This window comes from Narcine bancroftii, chromosome 1, assembly GCF_036971445.1.
Source record: "Narcine bancroftii isolate sNarBan1 chromosome 1, sNarBan1.hap1, whole genome shotgun sequence".
NCBI classification, from domain to species: domain Eukaryota; kingdom Metazoa; phylum Chordata; class Chondrichthyes; order Torpediniformes; family Narcinidae; genus Narcine; species Narcine bancroftii.
In genome coordinates, this window is record NC_091469.1 from 486709532 (window position 1) to 486730168 (window position 20637).

A 20637-nucleotide genomic window follows, 5' to 3' on the forward strand; every position below is an offset into this window, starting at 1 on the left:
ACCGGAGGACAGACTACACCTGGCCGGCTGTCAATCACCTGACTGGGATATAGACCTGAGCCAGGTTCTCCTGAGCCAGTCATTCAGGAGCCACTACTGTAGCAGAGACTCTTAGCCAAATAAAGCCTGTTGTACTGTCTTCACGTTTGTGTCTGCTTCCTGCCGCTGCCGTGCATCCGACAAGGATTCCAAACCTGTCATCTTTACGTTGTGACAGATTATGTTATATTTTAAAGGAGATAAATTGTGGCAAGTTTTTTAGTGTAGGTCACAAACAAACAATTCACAGCACAGATCTCATTTAAACTGCCAGAGCTCTGGTCATGCCAGACAGTCCAGGCTCCGAGTGCCTTTGAAAAAACTTTGAAGGATGCCTATAGAGACTTCACAAGTAGGTGTTAATTGGACATCCTGTGGAATAATGGATTATTGTTTTGGAAAGCAACAGATGAACAGACTCGGAAGATTAGGTCCTGCGCTGCAGTCTATCTGAATGCAGTTTGCTGTTCTAAGAGGGTCATGTGGTTTTCTCTGAGAGAGAGAGAGAGAGAGAGAGAGAGAGAGATGGAGAGGGAATTCAGTTCTACAGTTCAGCAACAGCTGGGACTGGAACAGGACAAGCTGACAAACTTGTGGAAAAACCCCATTGTGAGTTCTTAGTTTAGCCTGGTCAAAAGCTCTTGTGGTCCATACAAGATGAGAAGGCTGGCTGTAAAATGTTTCACTTGAAATAAAGGAAACAGAAAAGGAACTCTGTGGTGATCATCTGGAAAACCCTGATGGGGCAAGTTTCTTCAGCAAGACGTTGAAGTGACTGATGGGAAGGAATCAGTTGTGTGTGTCCAACGAGCAACAAATCTCTCACTGAAAACTGACAAGAACCTTCCTGAGTGGTTACCATTTACCTTTCAAGCACCAAAGCCTGGTGAAATTCATGAATGTTAATTTCTGTGCACAGTATAAGAATTGCCTGCAACCAGTGAACTTGGAGGAGTGAGTGAGAAATGAGATTGGACTGTGAATCAAATAACTTTTCTGAACTAATTCACACGTTACATACACATGCGCTTAGAATTAGAAGGGAGTGAAATTAGGTTAGGTTGCTAATAGTAATAAGTTAGCGTTTGATCCTGTTTTCATGTTTAAAGATAATTAAAAGCAACTTTTGTTTAAGTCCTATTTGTCTTGGTGAATTTCATTGCTGCTGGGTTTTGGGGTCCTCTGGGCCCATAACAATGTTTTATGCTCTCTGCAACATGCTGGACCTTTAAAAGTCCATATGTGGCTTCAATAGTCACCCCCATTGTCCTTCCATGGTGCAAAATCCTCAGATCTGGTTGGACTCCATGGTGAACTCTCTGTCCAGTTTTAGAGGGGCACCTTTAATGGAATCTATGCATTAGAGCAGATTCTATGTGGTCGCCAGTATGTAAGCATTTTGGTGATATCTTGTTCAGGGGGGAGTTATAAATGGAGTGATAAATGGCAATAACATTGACTTCTCTTGTTTCTGCTAACCTACTCTCCATTTTTTCTCCCTTCCCTTTCCCTCAGCTCTCCAACCCTTTCCCACTCTATTCATTGAGCCATTGATTACTGTTGTGTCCTCCCTCCCTTATCCTCCTACTACCTCCTATCTTTGGGACCATGCTCCTCCCCTGCCCCTCCCTCTTACCATTTTGTTTGGTGCTTGCCAACATTTTTCCACACCTTGGTGAAGGGTTCAAGCCCGAAACATTGGTTCTGTATCTTTATCTTTGCTGAATAAAGGACACTATTTGACCTGCTGAGTTTCTCCAGCATCGTGTTTTTACTGATAAATAGAAGTGCAGCCTGCCCTAAAGCTAATGTATTCAATTCCTCAGGCTTACCATTTCTCAACTTGGTGGTTGCAAAGTGCAAGAGACAGATTTCTAAACCAGCACTAGATCAATTATTAAAACTATTTTCTCTCTGCAACATTAATAGAGAGAAATTCAAGAGAGAGAGTGGAAAATTAGTCCTGCTTCTCATATTTGAATAAATTATTTAAATAGACACTGAACAAAATGCTATTCCAACAACTTCCATAAGCAATGTCAGTAGATTATTACCGTACAGAAAACGATGGGACATGATGTATGGTCCAAGAATGAATTGCCCTGACAATTCTTCACCCGAATTATGGCCAATAATATACATAGGATTATCGCACCAGTAAAGTCACTCCACTTTCTCCTAGTGAAGGTCTCAAGCCTGAAATGTCAGTTACGTATTTTTATCTTTGCAATATCACGTCCACTGTTTGACCTCCTGACTTTCTCCAGCATGGTGTTTTTATTTCAATCACAGTGTCTGCAGACTTTCGGTTTTTACCATTTGCTCCTAATGCCACATTCTCGGTGTGCAATTAAACATAAAAATGCTCAGAGCTCTGGTCCTCAACCAATGGGCCATGGCCCACTGGTAGGCCACAGCACGTGTCCATGTGGGTCTTTAAAAATTTTAAGTAAAATACTTTAAATGAGATAAAGGCATATTTCTTACAGGGCTGCCTTTGACTTGAAAATATTACAAAATCATTGCCACAAGTGTGGGCCATGACACGTTAGGACAGAAGCCAGATGGGCTTAGAATCAATTTTAAACAAAGATGGCTTGATTTAGAGATCTGGTCAGAGGGGGAAGCAGCAGTAGCTTTGAATCATAGGAACATAGGAAGTAGGAACAGGAGTAGGCCAAAAATGGCCCATTGAGCCTGCTCCGCCATTCAATACGATCATGGCTGATCTAATTTAGGACCTAACTCCACCTACCTGCCTTCTCCCCGTATCCCCTAATTCCTCTATCACCTCATTCGGCACATCGAGCCTGCTCCGCCATTCAATACGATCATGGCTGATCTAATTTATGACCTAACTCCACCTACCTGCCTTCTCCCCACATCCCCTAATTCCTCTATCACCTCATTCGGCCCATCGAGCCTGCTCCGCCATTCAATACCATCATGGCTGATCTAATTTAGGACCTAACTCCACCTACCTGCCTTCTCCCCATATCCCCTAATTCCTCTATCACCTCATTCGGCCCATCGAGCCTGCTCCGCCATTCAATACGATCATGGCTGATCTCATTTATGACCTAACTCCACCTACCTGCCTTCTCCCCATATCCCTTAATTCCTCTATCATGTAAAAAATTATCTAACCGAATTTTAAATATGTTTAATGAGGCAGCCTCAACCACTTCCCTGGTTAGAGAATTCCAAACATTCACTACTCTCTGGGAAAAACTATTTTTCCTCATCTCTGTCCTAAATCTACTCCCCCGAATCTTGAGACTGTGTCCTCTCGTTTTAGTTTCCCCGGCCAGCTCAAAAAACCTTCCTACATCTATCTTATCCATACCCTTCATAATCCTTTATGTTTCTATAAGATCTCTCATTCTTCTGAACTCGAGCGAATACAATCCTAGATGATTTAATCTTTCATCATAAGTCAACCCCTTCATCCCAGGGATCAACCTAGTAAACCTCCTCTGGACCGTCTCCAAAGCCAGTATATCCTTCCTCTAATATGGAGACCAGAATTGGACACAGTACTCCAGGTGCGGTCTCACCAGTACCTTATACAGTTGCAACATGACCTCCCTACTCCTGAATTCAATTCCTCTAGCGATGAAGGCCAACATTCCATTTGCCTACCCTCCTTGCCTGTCTTCAAGCATCAAGGAAACTTACCAAGTCAACTTTTTTTGCTTGAGAAACCAAAGGCTGAAGACTTAATGAATGAATATGAGTTTTTGTAGTCATAAAACAGAAAACAATACAGCACAGTCCTGGTCCTTCAGCCTTTGATGTTGTGCCGACCCATATATTCCTTCCTAAAAAAAAGTACTAAACACTCCCTACCCCATAACCCTCTATTTTTCTTTCTTTCACTTACACCTAATACTTATTTCTCATTACTAATTGCCCCTTGAGAAGGTGTTGGTGTGTGACCTTCCTGATCCTCTGTTACTTTTGGTGAAGGTACCCCCCCACAGTGATCTTTGGTGAGGAGTTCCAGGATTTAGACCGTGGACACTGTGGAATGCAGGTCATGGAGTTTCCCTGTGCCTGTTGCCTTGAGAGTCCTTGATGATAGAGGCTGCTTCTTGAGTCAACACCTCTTGTAGATGTCCTCAATGGAGTGAAGACTGGAGGCCATGATGTCACTGACCGAGTTCAAAACACTCTGTCGCCCTTTCCTGTCCTGTGTGTTGGCACCTTCATACCAGATAGTGATGCAACCAGTCAGAATGTTCTCCATAGTGCATCTGTGGAAATCTGCAAGTCTTTGGTGACATACCAAATCTCCTCAAACTCCTAACGAAATATTGCCGCTGGCGAGCCTTTTACATGATTGCAATGGCATGATGGCCCCAGAAAAGGTCTTCAGTGATGCTGACACTCAGGAATTTGAAGTTCCTTAACTTCTCCACTGCTGAGCCCTCAATGAGGACTGGTTTGTGTTGCCTTGATGTCAATGGCACACATTCTCACTTCAACCCCAGTGTTCAGTAAAATATTGAGGTACTGAGCACATCAAGCTGCACATGTTGTAGAAGAAAGGTGCAAAAATGTGAAATCTTAACCCTGCCTGGGTTGCAGAGGATTTCAACATGATTTTTATTTCATATTTCCACTGACTACAAATTGGTGTTCAGCATTTGTCCATGTATGGATCAGGGTTGATGATTAGTGTCCTAGTAAAGCTCAAAATTCACACCAGTGGACTGGAGGTGATTTCAGTCAGTTTGTGTTCTCTACATTCTTTATTTATGCTGCTACTGGAACATTTTTGATTAATAATTAGTGACAATTCATTTATTCTTCTTTCATGCCATTAAGAATTTATACATTGAACTGCTTATGTGACCCCACTAGAATGCTTGAAATCTCTGAAGATCTATTCCGGGGCCTTCACGAAATCTCGCCAGCGGCTACACTTCATTAGGAGTTTGAGAAGATTTGGTATTTCACCAAAGACTCTTGCAAATTTCTACAGGTGTACCTTGGAGAGCATTTTGTTTGGTTGCATAATTGTCTGGTACGGAGGTGCCAATGCACAGGACAGGAAAAAGCCACAGATTTGCGAGCTCAGCCAGCACCATCATGGGAATTAGTCTTCACTCCATTAAGGACATCTTTTTAAGAGCTGGTGTCTCCAGAAAGCAGCCTCTGTCCTCAAGGGCCCTCAGCACCCAGGCTATGCCCTCTTCTCACTGCTACCATCAGGAAGGAGGTACAGGAGCCTGAAGGTGGACACCCAACAGTGCAAAAACAGTTTCTTCCTCTCCACCATCAGATTTCTGAATGGATAATGAGCCTATTAGATACTGCCGCACTACTTTTCTTCTTTTGCATCAATTTTTATATATAGATATATATATATATATAGTGTATTTACCAAAACATAATTTATAGCAAGTTTGCACCTGTAATAATGCTCCAGCAAAACAATGAATTTCGTGACACATGTTCACGTCAATAAGCTCTGATTCATCAAACAATTCTCAGGTGATACCATCAATCTGTTTAAGATGATGAACATTTTTGATAGGTCAGACAGTGAGAAGCTATTTTCTCTTGTAGAACTCCAGAAATGGAGGCATATCTCCTTTGTTGGAGAGAGGCCTCACGATATCAGGATGGACATCTTTGCACAAAAGATGGCGAAAGTTTATAATGCAAACCCCTCAAATCCTGCATTTTCTAGAGGTGCAATATTTTAAAAATATTTTTGTTAAGGAAGGAGATTGAAACCAAGGCAGAGAAGGAGCTGAAATACAGAAATTAATGCCTAATGGAAATGGGCTACACTCATCCCTATCTCAACATGCATACCACTGCCACGATGTTCTAATTAAAGCAGGACTCCAGTCCCACTTCGGGACACATAAGTGTACATCTGGTCTGGGTGCAGTGGTGGTATTTATGTACCACTTGCTCTGAGCAATAATAAAACAATAACCATTGTCACTAGCAGTGAAGAGTGAATAAATTTGGGGAACAAACCATTTGAATGCCCATTAGATCACATGCAGTTAGTAAAGGTGAGAGAAAGATTTTTTAGTGCACCATGCATTTTTGGAGAGTGTGTGATGAAAAGGGTTCTCTACGATCTCTTGTGAAGTTCAGAGATTTTCCAGTTACATGAGGCTTACCTTTTGCATCATTCACAGGGTCCATGTGCCTGTAGATGTAGCCTTCCAGGTAAGAGTGAAATTTGGGAGTCGGGGGGAAGAAGGCTAGGCAGATGGCCATTAGTTCCCAGCCCCTGGCGAGGCTTTCATATCTGAAGTTCTCCGTGGTCTGTCGGCAGAGTTGGATGTACAATTCGTCCCTCAGGCCTTGCATGCTCCAGCCCTTTGTGGCGATCTCCAGCGCCACGTTCAGTTGGTCAGCCTTGGACCGCCGGTCGCCCATGTACATCTGGATGAGCTTGAACACTTCGCACGCTTCCTTCTTGACGTTGCGGTCGCCTGTCATGATCATGGGCTTTTTGATCGACTCGCTGCTCCAGGCCAGCATGTTGGCGATGGAGACTTTGCGGCGGAAGATTCCCTGCGTGTGCTTGTTGAAGTGCTTGGAAGCCCAGTTCTCAATATCTGTCTCAGAGGAGGGCTTACGCAGCATGAAGCCGGGGAAGACGCAGCTGGCACTGGGGATCATGCTCCGGTTCTGCCTTCCAATATCGTACTGACTGCAAGTGCCCAGATCCTCAGACTGCAGGAAGAGAAATGAATCATCAATGATTTAGATAATGTGACAGTTCCCATTTGCATAAACCACGGTCCCACTGAGAAACCATTTGAGTATGGAGAAAGGGAATTGAAAAAAAAATGCTCAAGGTACAGCAGGTCAGTTAGCATCTGTAGAGAGAAAGACAGATAAACCACTTGTCCGAGTGACAAGTTATACTTGAAACGTTATCAATTTGTTCCCTCTCTTCATGTATGGTGCTGGACTCACTGAACGTTCCCTTCATTTTCTGAACTGGTTTGAAATCCTAACGCTTTTCCACTGAAGCACACGGTGTCTCGGATTTGTGATCTTATCGTCGTTTTCAATGCAACGTGACAAGCTGCTTGAGTTGATCTCCTCCCACCTAAAACAAGAACAACACCCACACATACAATAAAATGACTCACAAATCACCCACCTAAAGAAACCATTCAATAGTCTTACAACTCCTGCTGATTTGGATGAACCTTTATCCTGGTCTTAGCCAGCAGTAATAAATCGCACAATTAAGACAGAAAGACCGTAAGGCTCACTGGCTCTTTCTGTGGGAAGAGAAATGGAGTAAACAGTCTTTCAACACAAATCCAGAAACATGGCAAACACTTACACAGGAACATGGGCTCTGAATCTTCGTGAAGTCTGAGTTAAGGTGGTGATACAGTTGGATTCTGGATTTAGCGAGGCCAACAATTTCCCACGATGATATTCTTTACTGTGTTACTCTGAGTGTATTTTCCCCACTTCTCTCCCACACCACCATGATGTCCACCTGGTGGGTACTCGAAACCTGCTCTCAGATTGAGCCAACCCATACTAGCTCCACCAATGGGGTTTTCCAAATTGTCAGCCCAGGCAAATCCCAGGAGAGGTTCTCGTCCAAAACATTGATATTCTCCCACAGGTGCTGCTCGACCCACTTGGGTTTCTCTGCTGTAAGTTTACTGCCATTGGTCATAAATCCATTAGTTGGGACCCACTGCCTTTGGCACAACAACCTGAGTGAAACCACCAATTAAACTCTGGTCATGGGCAGGGACATCCATATGACTTCACAGTTTCAATCAATTTCTCAAGTTGCATTAAGTTCAAAAGTAAAATGCAATCACAAAAAATTATATCTGGGAATTACAAAAAAGTACTTTCTTTATATTCATAGTTTTATCGATAATACATTCCGGGTGTAAAGCACCGAATCCACCCTTGCCGTCTCTTTGATCAATACACCTTTAGGTGTTTGCAGGGTTGTTACACAGCACCCAGATCCTCAGTGTAAAGCGGGGACAGGACCTTTGCCAGCTATAAATTGCCAAAGACACCACGGTCATCAGCAGATTCGCAGAAAGCAATGAGGAAGCGTACAGAAGGGGGACGGATCAGCTAGTTGAGTGGACTTCAGGAGGGGGAAATCCAGTCCTCAGCAGTAGAGAGGGTAAAGAACTTCAAATTCCTAGGTGTCAACATCTCTGAAGATCTATCCCGGAGCCTCCATGTTGATGCAACCACAAAGAAGGCTTTGTAGCAACTCTATATTGTAAGGAGATTGAGGAGGTTTGGAATGTCACCAAAGACTCTTGCAAATTTCTACAACTGTAGAGTGGAGAGAGATTCTGTGGGATTGCATCACTGCCTGGTATGGAGGTCCCAATGCACAGGACAGGGAAAAAAAATACAGAGTTGTGAACTCGACCAGTAACATCACGGACACCAGCCTTCACTCCATTGAGGACATCTACAAGAGGCAGTGTCTTAAGAAAGCAGCCTCTATCCTCAAGCACCCCCACTATCTAGGCCATGCTACGACCATCAGAAAGGAGACACAGAACTAATTTTCTTTCAATGCTGCGCAAAGCAATGAATTCCATGACATTTCATTACAATAAATTCTGATTCTCATTGCTACCCCAAGCCTCAGTTCACCCCTGAGCAGGTACTCCTGCAGCCTGGATAGTCCCGACTTTCACATATGGAAGACCCACATTTCAGACAGACCAAAGTGCATTGATGATGTTCCCACAGCATTCGATTTCTGTTTCAGTCTGCATCCCTGAGAACAGCGTCCTCAATTAGATAGTTATGCAGCGTGGAAACAGGCCATCTGTCCCCACTCGCCCATGATGACCATGGTGCCTAGTGCACTGCCCTTGTCAACCCTCTTGGTCACCTCTTCAGAAAACGTCAATGATATTCATGGGGCTCGATTTCCCATACACAAACCTGCACTGACTTTAATTAGACCTTGCATTTCCAAGGGCACGTATATTTCGACCCTCAGAATTTCTCCACCGCTGATGAAAGGCTCAGCAGCCTGCAGCTTCTTGTCTTATCTTTTCAGCCCTTCATAAATAAAGGCACCACGTCAGCCACCCTCCAGTTCCACACACCCGTAGTTAATGGTGACACAAGTATCTCTTCCAGGCCCGTTCCAAATTCTCCCCTAGCTTCCCACAATATCCGTGGATACATTTGAATTGAGCATTTATTGCTGGCAAGGTTATGAAGAGAGAGTGAACAACTCTGCATGCGAGCCAGTCACGCCAACCCATGTGCCAGTCCAACAAAGAGCATAAAAGAAGAGAAAGTTACAGAGGAAGTACAGGTGAAAAAGTGAGTGCATGGGCTGCAATGAGACAGGTTATTGAGATCAAGAGATCATCCTCAATGGTGGTGGTGGGGGGTTTCCATTCAAGTATCCGAAAGCAGTGGAAAAGAAATTGCTCTTGAATCTGGTGGTGCATTATTTTCAAACTCAGTAATCTTCTGTACAACAGAAGTGGGGAGAAGAAAGTGTGATCTGTGTGGGATGGGTCCTTTATTATGTTGGCTACTTGATCAGGCCCCAGGAATTTATTTATCTTTATGCACTTTAAGACCTCTACTATTTCCTCTTGTACAATGCAGATACATTCCAAGACATCACTATACAGTCCCTTAATTCCTTGGTTTCCAGAACGTTCTCTATGGTAAATTAATTTGGGGTTGACAGTGAACGCTCGCCTGATCAGCATTGCCCAGATTTTGGCGAGTTATTTTTGACATACATCACAGTAACAGGTCCTTCTGGCCCATGGGCCTGTGTGCCCAAATACACTCAATTGACCAACAACCCCAGTACATTTTGAAGGGTGGGAGGAAACCGGAGCACCCAGAAGAAACCCAGGGAGAACGTACAAACTCCTTACAGTCAGCGCTGGATTCGAACCTGGGTCGCTGACATTGTAAAAGTGTTGTGCCGCCTTGTGGGAAGGAGAAGGGATGTGAACTGAGATATATTAGATTACCTCATGATCTTCTGGAAATCAAATCCTTTTGAACTAAAGGTTGGAGTTAACTCTGGCTTGTGAGACACCTACAGCCTCTGATTTTTCTTTGCCTATGGATTAGGTGAGTTTTCCAGGGTCAGTGTTGGTAGATCTTCCTTGCTTATAGACTAGCTTAAACCTTCATTCCAGTTCTGGACAGATTTCAGATTTACTGTCAGAGTACATACATGACATCACATACAACCCTGAGATTCCTTTTTCCTATGGGCCAGGCAGAATTACCACATATTGGCAGTGCAAAATAAAACTGTACTCAACATACACATGTAAAGAATAAAGAAATGTAGACAAACTGATTGTGGAATACAGAAAGGAACAAAAACAATAAAGTGCAAAGGTAAGGGTCATTCAATGATTGAGTTTGTTGTTGAGGAGTCTGATGGTGGAGGGGTAGCAACTGTTCCTGAACCTGGTGGGATGAGTCTTGTGGCACTTGATCGCAGCAGTGAGAACAGAGCATGTGTTGGGTGATGTGGATCCTTGATGATTGCTGCTGCTCTCCGACGGCAGCGTTCCCTGGAGATTTTCTCAGTGGTGGGGAGGGTTTTGCTTGCAGTGTACTGGGGGGTGTCCATTATCGCTCAGGGTCATTGGTGTCCCCTTACCAGACTGTGATGCAGCCGGTCAGCACACTTTCCACCTGTAAAAATTTGCCAGGGTTTCCAATGTCATACCAAACCTCCGCAAACTCCTGAGGGAGTAGAGACGCTGTCGTGCTTTCTTCGCGATGCTATTAGTGTGTTGGGTCCAGGAAAGATCACCAGACACCAGTCTTTAATAAAGATGTCAATGCCTTGGAGAAGCTGTAGAGGACCTATTTTAAAGTTAAGTTTAAATTTTTAAAAAAATTTAGAGGTACAGCACAGTAACAGGTCATTTTGGCCCATGAGTCTGTGTTGCTCAATTTACACCCAATTAATGTACACCCCCAGGAATGGGAAGAATGTACCAACTCCTTACAGACAGCGTGGGATTCGAACCCCGGTCCCGATCACTGGTGCTGTAAAGGCGTTGCGCTAACCATGGCTGGTTTTAGAATTTTACCAGAGACTTCAGATGAACAAGATATCATTCCTCTCTGCACACAGGAGAAAAATGAAGGAAGACACAAGTTGCTGTGGTACATGCTGATTAGCTGTTTTCATAGACAGGAGTTCAGTAACCAGTGAATAGATTTGAGGTAATTGCCAAAATGATCAGAGCAAAGGGAGAGAGAACTATGTGGTGAGTTGTATCTGAAAGTTTCTGATTGTAAGGGTGGTGGAAGCAGATTCAATAATAAATGGCAGAAGGGAATTGGATAAATGTTCAAAGAGGAAAGTTTGTAAGACAATAATGGGCAAAGAACGAGCAAGTCTCACACAGATGGAACAGGTACAATAACCCAAATGACCTCCTCTGGGTCCTGATTGCTTTTTTGATAGGAATAATTTCTCTCTGCCACCACACAAGGCCACAGAGGACAAACTCTGGTCACTTTTGACTGATGCACTATTGAGGAAAAGTCCTCAGTAAAACAGTTCCTGACATGAAAAAGCTATTTGGGATTGAGGACAGCTGTAATGAGAAATGGAAACATTATGAAGCGACTGTGGACATGGATATAATTTAACTTTGCAAGTTCAAGTTTATTTGTCATCTGATTGTACCAGTACAACCTGATGAAACAGTGTTCTCTGGTCCACGGTGCAGAACAGTGCAAAACAGACATGACACACACAGAGACAAATAATACCTATATATAGTACATCTGTACATATATTAAAATGACTATAATTAATAAATAATAGTCATGGAGAGTTGTTTTAGCACTCGTTCAGCAATCTTACTGCCCATGGGAAGAAGCTGTTCCTTGCCCTGGAGGTTCTGGCTCTGATATTTTTCTATCTTTTCCCTGACAGGAGTAGCTGTAAGGTGCTGTGTGAGGGGTGGTAGCTGCCCTCCTTGATTTTGTGGGCCTTCTTTAAACAATGATCCCAGTAAATCTCATTGAAGTTGGTGTGGGGGGGGGGGAAGACCCTGATGATCTTCTCTGCCGCTTTTATGGTCCTGTGGATTGACTCTGAGCTAATGCTCGACAGCAAACGTACAACACTGTAATGCAGGCAGCCAGGATGCTCTCAATAGAGCTCCTGTAGAAAGTTGACAGGCTGGCAGCCGGAAGCCTTTCCTGCCTTAGTCTTCCAAGGAGGTGAAGTCGCTGTTGTGCCTTCCTGACAAGTGAGGAGTTGTTGAGTCACTTCTTAAGTAATTTGGTGCTCCCCACTTCTCCACTCCGAGTTATTAATGTGTGGTGGAGGGTGGTCGTCCTCAGGCCTCCTGAAGTTGGTCATCTTCCAGTTTCTTGGTGTTTTTGATGTTTACAATTTGTGACAGATTATTGATATGTTTTTGGGAGATAAATTGGGGCAGGTTTTCTTTAAAAAAAAACCAATTCAAAACAGATCTTATTTAAAATACTGGAGCTCTGCTCAAGCTAGACAGGCTGGCTGCAAGAGCCTTTGCAAAAGCTTTGGAGAGTGCCCAAGAGACTTCACTAATGGATTTTTGTTTCAAAAATCAGCAGATGAAAGAACTCGGAGGAGTAGGTTTGGAGCCGCAGGCTGTCTGGGAGAGCTGTTTGCTGTACTAAGAGGGTCATGTGTTTTTTTGCAAGCAGAGAGGGAGTCAAACAGGCTTTTCTCTGAGAGAGAGAGAGATCAGTTCTGCAGTTTAACAGTTCAGCAGCAGCTGGGACTGGAACAGGACAAGCTGGCAAGCTTGTGGAAAACCCCATTTGGAAGACGGGTTGTGAGTTCTTAGTTCAAGGCCCTTGTGGTTCATTCAAGAGGAGAGGACTGGCTGTCTAATATTTCACTTGAAATAAGGGAAACGAGAAGGAACACTGTGGTGACCTAAAAGAAGGAGGTTATCATCTGGAAAACCCTGATGGGGCAAGTTTCTTTGGCAAGACACTGAAGTGGCTGATTTTGGTTGTGGGTGTCCAGCGAACAACAAATTTCTCTCTGAAAACCTTCCTGAGCGGTAACCATTTACCTTTCAAGCACCAAAGCCTGATGAACATCATAAATGTTAAATTTTGTGCACAGTATAAGAATTGCCTGCAACCAGTAAACTTGGAGGAATGAGAAGTGAGATTGGACTATGAATCAAAGAACTTCTCTAAACTTACACACACATGTGCTTAGAATTAGAAGGGGGTTAAGTTATGTTAGTTAAGTTAATAGTAATAAATTAAAGTTTGATCCTGTTATCATGTTTAAAGAAAATTAAAAGCAACTTTTGTTTAAGTAACCATTTGTCTTGGTGAATATATATTGCTGCTGGGTTTTGGGGTCCTCTGGGCTTGTAACAGTTTCTGGTATTAATATTCATGAGAGGGGAAATGATAACCAGCAAGTAATTATTATATAACAGTGGGGTAACATCATATTTGCTTCAAAGAATAAATCAGCTCCAGAGGAGGAAGAAGACCAAGCTCCGCACAGAGAAATAGAAGGTAAAATAGATGGACAGTATATAGATTAAAAAAAATTTCAAGAACAAATGAGAGCATTAAAAGAATGGTTGACTCTAGAATTTAGTGAAATGAAAAGAAAAATGAAAAGTACAGAAGAAAAAGTGAGTAGAATAGAGCTGGTCATAACAGAAATAGGGAAAAGATTAGAAAATGTGGAAGAACGTGTAATGGCTGTAGAAATGCAAGTGAACGACTTGAGAAGAAAATTGGAAGAAAATGACAAAAAAGTTAAAGAGTCACAGGAGCTGTTAGCTCAGAAGATGGATATAATGGAAAACTATAGTAGGCGAAACAACATAAAGATAGTGGGCCTAAATGAAGATAAAGAAGGCACAAATATGAAAGAATTTATAAAAGAATGGATCCCAAAGGTCCTGGGAATGCCAGAAATGCAGGAAGGAATGGAAACAGAAAGGGCACGCAGAACATTAGCCCCAAAACCACAGACACAACAAAAACCAAGATCCATTTTAGTAAAATTTCTGAGATACACGACAAGAGAAAATATACTGGAGAGGGCAAGGAATAAAATTAGAGAAGATAAAAAACCATTGGAGTACAAGGGTCAATTTTTTATTTTACCCAGACATAAGTTTTGAACTCCTAAAGAAGAGGAAGGAGTTTAACACAGCAAAATCATCCTATGGAAAAAAGGCTATAAATTTATGTTAAGATATCCAGCTGTGCTTAAAATGTCTGTCCCAGGGGAGCAAAACAGACTGTTCTCGGATCTGGAGGAAGCACGAGAATTTGCAAAACGCCTGCAGGACAGAAGGAGAGATGAAGAGATGTAACAAGAACAAAGAATGATGACAAACTACATATAAAGATATAAAAATAATGTATAAGTAAGAACTAAAGAAGGGAAAGAAAAAGGAAGAAAGGAAGTATGGGGGAAAAAAGAGGGTGAGCTTTGTTATATGTGAAGATAAAAATCTTCTGGACGGGGTTGGGTGGGAGAGAACAACAGTCACTGTACCACACAGTCAGTTGACACTTGCGAGTGGGTTCACAATCCAAATGAGGATGGGAGTTGCGGTTGTCCGGCAAGGGACAAGGGGCAACTCAGAGGGGAGGGGAGACATTTGGGGTTAAGGGAATTTTAGATGTGGGAGTTGTTGAAGTATTTTATGTTTTAAAAGTGTTGTCATACATTGAGTTCAAAAAGGGAAAACTGAGAGATGAAAATGGGGAACAGGGGGAAGGTGGTGGTGAGGAAGCGGAAAGGAGGTGTTAACAGGATATGAAATGGCCATGTTGAACTATAAATATTAATTGATTACATAACAAAATTAAATGAAAAAGGCTATTGAATTTCCTGAAAAAAGCAAAAAATAGGCATAGCATTTGTGCAGGAAACGCATCTAACTGAAGTGGAACATAACAAATTAAAGAGAGACTGGGTAGGGCACGTAGCGGCAGCATCATATAATTCAAAAGCCAGAGGTGTAGCTATATTAATCAATAAAAATGTACCAATCAAAATAGAGGAGGAAATAATAGATCCAGCAGGGAGGTATGTAATGATAAAGTGTCAGATATATTCAGAATTCTGGAATTTGATCAATATATATGCACCTAATGAAGAGGATCAAAAGTTTATGCAAGATATTTTTTTGAAGATTGTATATACGCAGGGGAATATATTGATAGGAGGGGATTGAAACCTTAATTTGTATCCAATGTTGGATAAAACTGGACAAAAGACTAGCAAAAAGAATAAAATGGCCAAATTTATGGTTAAATCAATGCAGGAAATGAAACTTATGGATATATGGTGGCGGCAGCACCCAAGGGAGAAGGAATACTCATATTATTCGAGTAGGCATAAAATATACTCAAGGATTGATATGTTTTTGTTGTCAGCCCATATTCAAGGGAGAGTTAGGAAAATTGAATATAAAGCTAGATTGTTATCTGATCACGCACCCCTGTTATTAGCAATAGAACTGGAGGACATCCCACCAAGAACATATAGATGGAGGTTAAACTCCATACTACTTAAAAGACAGGAATTTAGAGAATTTATTGAACGCCAAATTAAAATGTACTTTGAAATAAAGACGGAATCAGTGAAAGACAAATTTATATTATGGGACGCAATGAAAGCCTTCATTAGAGGGCAGATAATAAGTTATGTAACTAAGATGAAAAAGGACTACAATCGGGAAATAGAACAGTTGGAAAGGGAGATAGTAAGTACAGAAAAAGAACTAACAACAAGGGAAGATATAACAAAAAGAAGAGAATTGGCGGACAAAAAAATAAAATATGAAACATTACAAACGTATAAGGTGGATAAGAACATAATGAAAATAAAGCAAAAGTATTATGAGCTAGGAGAAAAAAAAAACACAAAATATTTGCCTGGCAACTTAAAACAGAACAAGCTAAAAGAACTGATTTTGGCATCAAGGAAAAAGGACAAACAAATTACATATAATCCAATGGAGATTAATGAGAACTTTAAGGAATTTTATGAACAATTACACCAAACTGAGAACGAGGGGAAAGATGATAAAGTAGAAGAGTTTTTAGCTAAAATTGAACTGCCGAAATTGCAAGAAGATACAGCAAAACAAGCTCATAAAACCATTTGAAACAGAGGAAATACAGGATATATTAAAAAAGCTACCGAACAATAAAACGCCTGGAGAGGATGGTTTCCCAATTGAATTCTATAAAACATTTAAAGAGTTATTTATTCCTCCTCTCCTGGAAGTAATGAACCAGATAGAAGAAACACAAAACTTGCCAGATTCATGTAAGACAGCAATAATTATAGTAATACCAAAGACAGGGAAAGATCCACTAACACCAGCATCATATAGACCAATATCTCTACTTAACTCAGATTATAAGATAATAGCGAAATTATTAGCAAACAGATTGGCCGATTGTGTACCAAAAATAGTAAAACAAGATCAAACTGGATTTATTAAGAAAAGACGAACAGCGGATAATGTCTGTAAATTTATTAATTTAATTCATGCAGTTCAAGGAAATAAGAAGCCAACAATGGCTGTTACTTTAGACGCAGAGAAAGCCTTTGACAGGGTAGAATGGAATTATTTATTCAAAGTATTACAGAGGTTCAATCTACCTGAAAAATATATTAATTGGATTAAAGCATTATATAATGGACCATTGACGAAGGTGACAGTAAATGGATAGGCATCGAGCCAATTAAAATTAAGTAGGTCAACTATGCAGAGATGTCCACTATCTCGCTCACTGTTTGCTTTAGCAATAGAACCATTGGCAGAACTGATAAGAACAGAAAATAAAATAAAAGGGATAAAAATAAAGGAGGAGTAGAAAATCAGTTTATTTGCAGATGACATCATAGTATACTTAACAGAACCAGAAATATCAATAAAAGAAATTGAAGGAATATGGAGAAATATTGGGGTACAAGATCAAAGCAATAAAAAATTAAGCGATACCAATGAGTAATGCAGATTATACAGAATTTAAAAAAGAATCACCATTTAAATGGCAAACACAAGCAAAAAAAAGATCTGTTCTTGAAACTTGAGGTGCTGAAGATAGCAGTGACCAGAGGGATGGGGATCCCTAATGTGGTGGCTGCCTTCTTGAGACAGTGTCTCTCGAGAGATGTCTTCAATGGCTGTGTGACTTTGAAAGGACTCAGATAAGACAATAGCTGAAGCATGGTGCACAATTTTGGTCTCATTACCTCAAAAAAAAAAGATGAGACGTTACCTCGGTCTCTCTGGAGGAAGTGTCTGATTTGTTGTCCATTTCCAGCATTTTCTGTTTTTATTTCCCATTTTCAGCATCTGGGAATCTGCCTTTTGATTTCAGAATTATGTAAACAACAGAGGAGCTAGTGGAGTTGTTCAAGTGAACCGGTACGGACTTGAAGGGCCGACATGGCCTGTTTCCGTGCTGTAAACGGTTATATGATTATATATATATGACAGGACTACTTTCATTCAAGTCCAAATGAGGCTTTATGTTTCAAGTGTAAATTATGCCGTGACACTCATTCAGACTCATAAGACTGGATACTAGACATGAAAACATCAGAAAAAAATACCGTTCTGTAAATTTAAATTAACTGTGGGCAGCAGGGTTAGCGCACACAAATACAGTGCCTGCAACCCGGGTTCCAGTCTGCCTCTAGCTGTAAGGAGTCTCCCCTTGCCTACATGGGTTTCCTCCACATGCTCTGGTTTCCTCCTATCCTTCAAAATGTATGGGGATTGTAGGTTAATTGGTGTACTTGGGTGGCTCGGGCACGTAGGCTGGAATGGCTTGTTACCGTGCTGTATGTCTACATTTTAACAATTAGATAGCAATAAAAGATATATTTTAAAAATTCAGGTCAAACCAAGATGTGAAGTGGTTAAAGTCTATCAGTATTCCTCTAAATGTTGCACCATCTGCAGTCACTATGGCAACTTAGCAAATTCGCCTTGTAATAAATGAGGTGACATGCGTTGCAATTTTATTTCAACTACAGTAAACGCAGGATATATTCACTCATGCAGAAAAGATTAAATTCAACAACCACAATTCCTTGCCCAGTTAAAATGAAGTCGTAGATTCTGGAAGGTGATTTCTTTCACAGGTTATTTTGTAAAGGAGGCTGTGTGATGCAGTGAGACACTAAGGTACCGAGCTGGAAATGTGGATTGAATGTCTACATTTCGTTCCGTCCGTGGCACCTCCACTAGGAGAAGCCCAATACCTCTCCATAGAGAGGGCAAGAAATCAAAGCAAATTTGTTCACACTGATCCAAGAGACTGGTGTCAAACAGGAAAGTCTGCAGATGCTGGCGGTGCAGTGCAACACACAAACATGCTAGAGAAACTCAACAGGCCAAGTTGCATCCATAGGAAGCAAAGGATAACTAACATTTCGGACCTAAGCCCTTCGTCAAGTATTAGTTAAAAAAATAGGCAGGTGTCTGAATATAAAGGTAGGGAGGAGAGGAGGAGGAGGAAGGGTCAGGGAGAAAGAGTATATGCTCACAGGTAAGAAGGCAGAGGTCACAGGTAAGAGGTTCTCACTGGGGCCTCATTTCTGTGAGGGGCACTAGACAAAGTGGCAACTCTCTGTCTTCCTCACGGTAGACAAGATTAAAAGAATTTCATGTATGTTACATTCTAAATGTAGTATTCAGTGGCAATAATGGAACCTTTATATAGGTGGGAGGGTAGAAGAGAAAAAAATCTGAGAAGTGAACAGGAGAGAGGGTAGCTCACTGAATAGAGAGGGATGGGGAAACGAAGGAAAGGAGACAGGGGGATAGGAAAAGAAAGAGACTTGGGGGAGGAGTTTATCAGAAATTGAAGAGCCAATGTTGGTGCCCAAGGTGTTGTTCCTCCAATTTACAGGTAGCCTCAGTTTAGCAGTGCATGAGGCTATGGATAGACATGTTGGTATGGGAATGGTGTGTGGAATTCAAATGGTTGGCCACTGGGAAGTTCCTTGCTATTGAAGCAACAGAGAGTGACCCAGAGGAGGGTTTTAATGGAAAACAGAGAAGTAGATCTTAAGGCTGTCTGGTTGGGAAATGCCCAGCCAGAATATTACGTGTTGACTGCAGATGCTAGAACACAGAAATAAGCATAAACTGGTGGAAGAGCACAGTGGTTTGACAGCATCCATGGAGTTAAATGGACAGTCGACGTTTCGGGTTGAAGGGATGAGAAAGCAGTAGAAACCACTAGAGGAGGAGCCTTGAGAGAGGGACTACCAGAAGAAGAGAGGAGGGAAACTTTTTCAAGTCGGGTGTATTTTGCAGGGGAGCAATAAACATGGAGACACAAGGGAATGCAGTTGTTGAAATCACACAGAAGCAGAGCAGCGAGAGAGGAAATCCTGAACCAGGGTTTTGACCCCGAATATCAACTGTCCATCTCCCTCCACAGAAAGAAGTAATGCGGATGGAGTAGAGGGGCTGAGCGAAGCGATCTTCCTACCTGCAACCGGCCTCTCCGATGGAGAGAAGGTTTTTACTCCCTCCACAGAAAAGTTCCTACTGCAGTTTATTTCTGGTTCTGAATTAAAAATTGATTTTATTGCCCAATTTACACAACTTTTAAAGAACTTTAAAAATAAACATTCTGTTGATCAATTCTACTACTCAAGAAGGCAAGGTGAGTTCAGTATTGTTCCATCAATACAAGTAGTTTTGCTTGACAACTATAATTTAGAGATTTTCAGATTTCAGATTTATTGTCAGACATCGCATACAATCCAGAGATACCCTTTTCCTGTGGGTGTGGCAGAATTAACACGACTTGTAGTGCAAAAATAAACTGTACACAGCATAAAACATGTAAACAAATAAAAGAACTGTAAACAGATAACAAATATAAATAGACTGTGCAATAGAGAGAACAAAAGAAAATTAATAAAGTGCACAAGTAAGAGTCCTTAAATGAGTCCCTGAGTGAGTTTGTCATTGATGGTGAAGGGGTAGCAGCTGTTCCTGAATCTGGTGGTGCGAGTCTTGTGGAACCTAGATCTCTTTCCTGATGGTAGCAGCGAGAACAGAGCGTGTGCCGGGTGGTGTGGGTCTTTGACGATTGCTGTTGCCCTCCGACAGCAGTGTTGCCTTTAGATGTACTCATTAGTGGGGAGGGTTTTGCCTGTGATGTCCTGGGCTGTGTCCACTGCATTTTGGAGACTGTTCCCATACCAGACCACGATGCAGCCATTACACACAAAGAATTTGCCATTAAAATACTTTAATGGATATTTGTTTAACAAGTAGCTGAATTGCCTGCCATCTTTCACACTATTCAGTGGGTAGTGCCAATGAGAAAAATGCCGAACAGCAAAGCTGAAGAATAAAATGAAAATATAAATATGCTGACAAAAGGAAAAGGGATAGATGTGAAACACAAAAGTCTGCAGATGCTGTGACTGTAATAAAAACACCAAAATGCTGGAGGAACTCAGCCGGTTATGCAGCATCCATAGCAGGTACATACGTAATCAACATTTTGGGCCTGAGCCCTTCGTCAGGCTATGAACAAAAGGTAGGCAGGCGC

General features: G+C 41.7%; 1 protein-coding gene across 4 annotated transcripts in view; it reads right to left on the reverse strand.

The window, feature by feature from the left end:
- arhgap39 (Rho GTPase activating protein 39) overlaps positions 1-20637 on the reverse strand; it is a 579720-nt gene that overhangs the window by 177731 nt on the left and 381352 nt on the right. For all 4 annotated transcript variants that reach the window (XM_069914962.1, XM_069914964.1, XM_069914963.1 and 1 more), the window contains one exon: positions 6186-6747. In XM_069914962.1, the coding sequence (XP_069771063.1) occupies positions 6186-6747 (562 nt within the window). The remainder of the gene's footprint in view (positions 1-6185; positions 6748-20637) is intronic.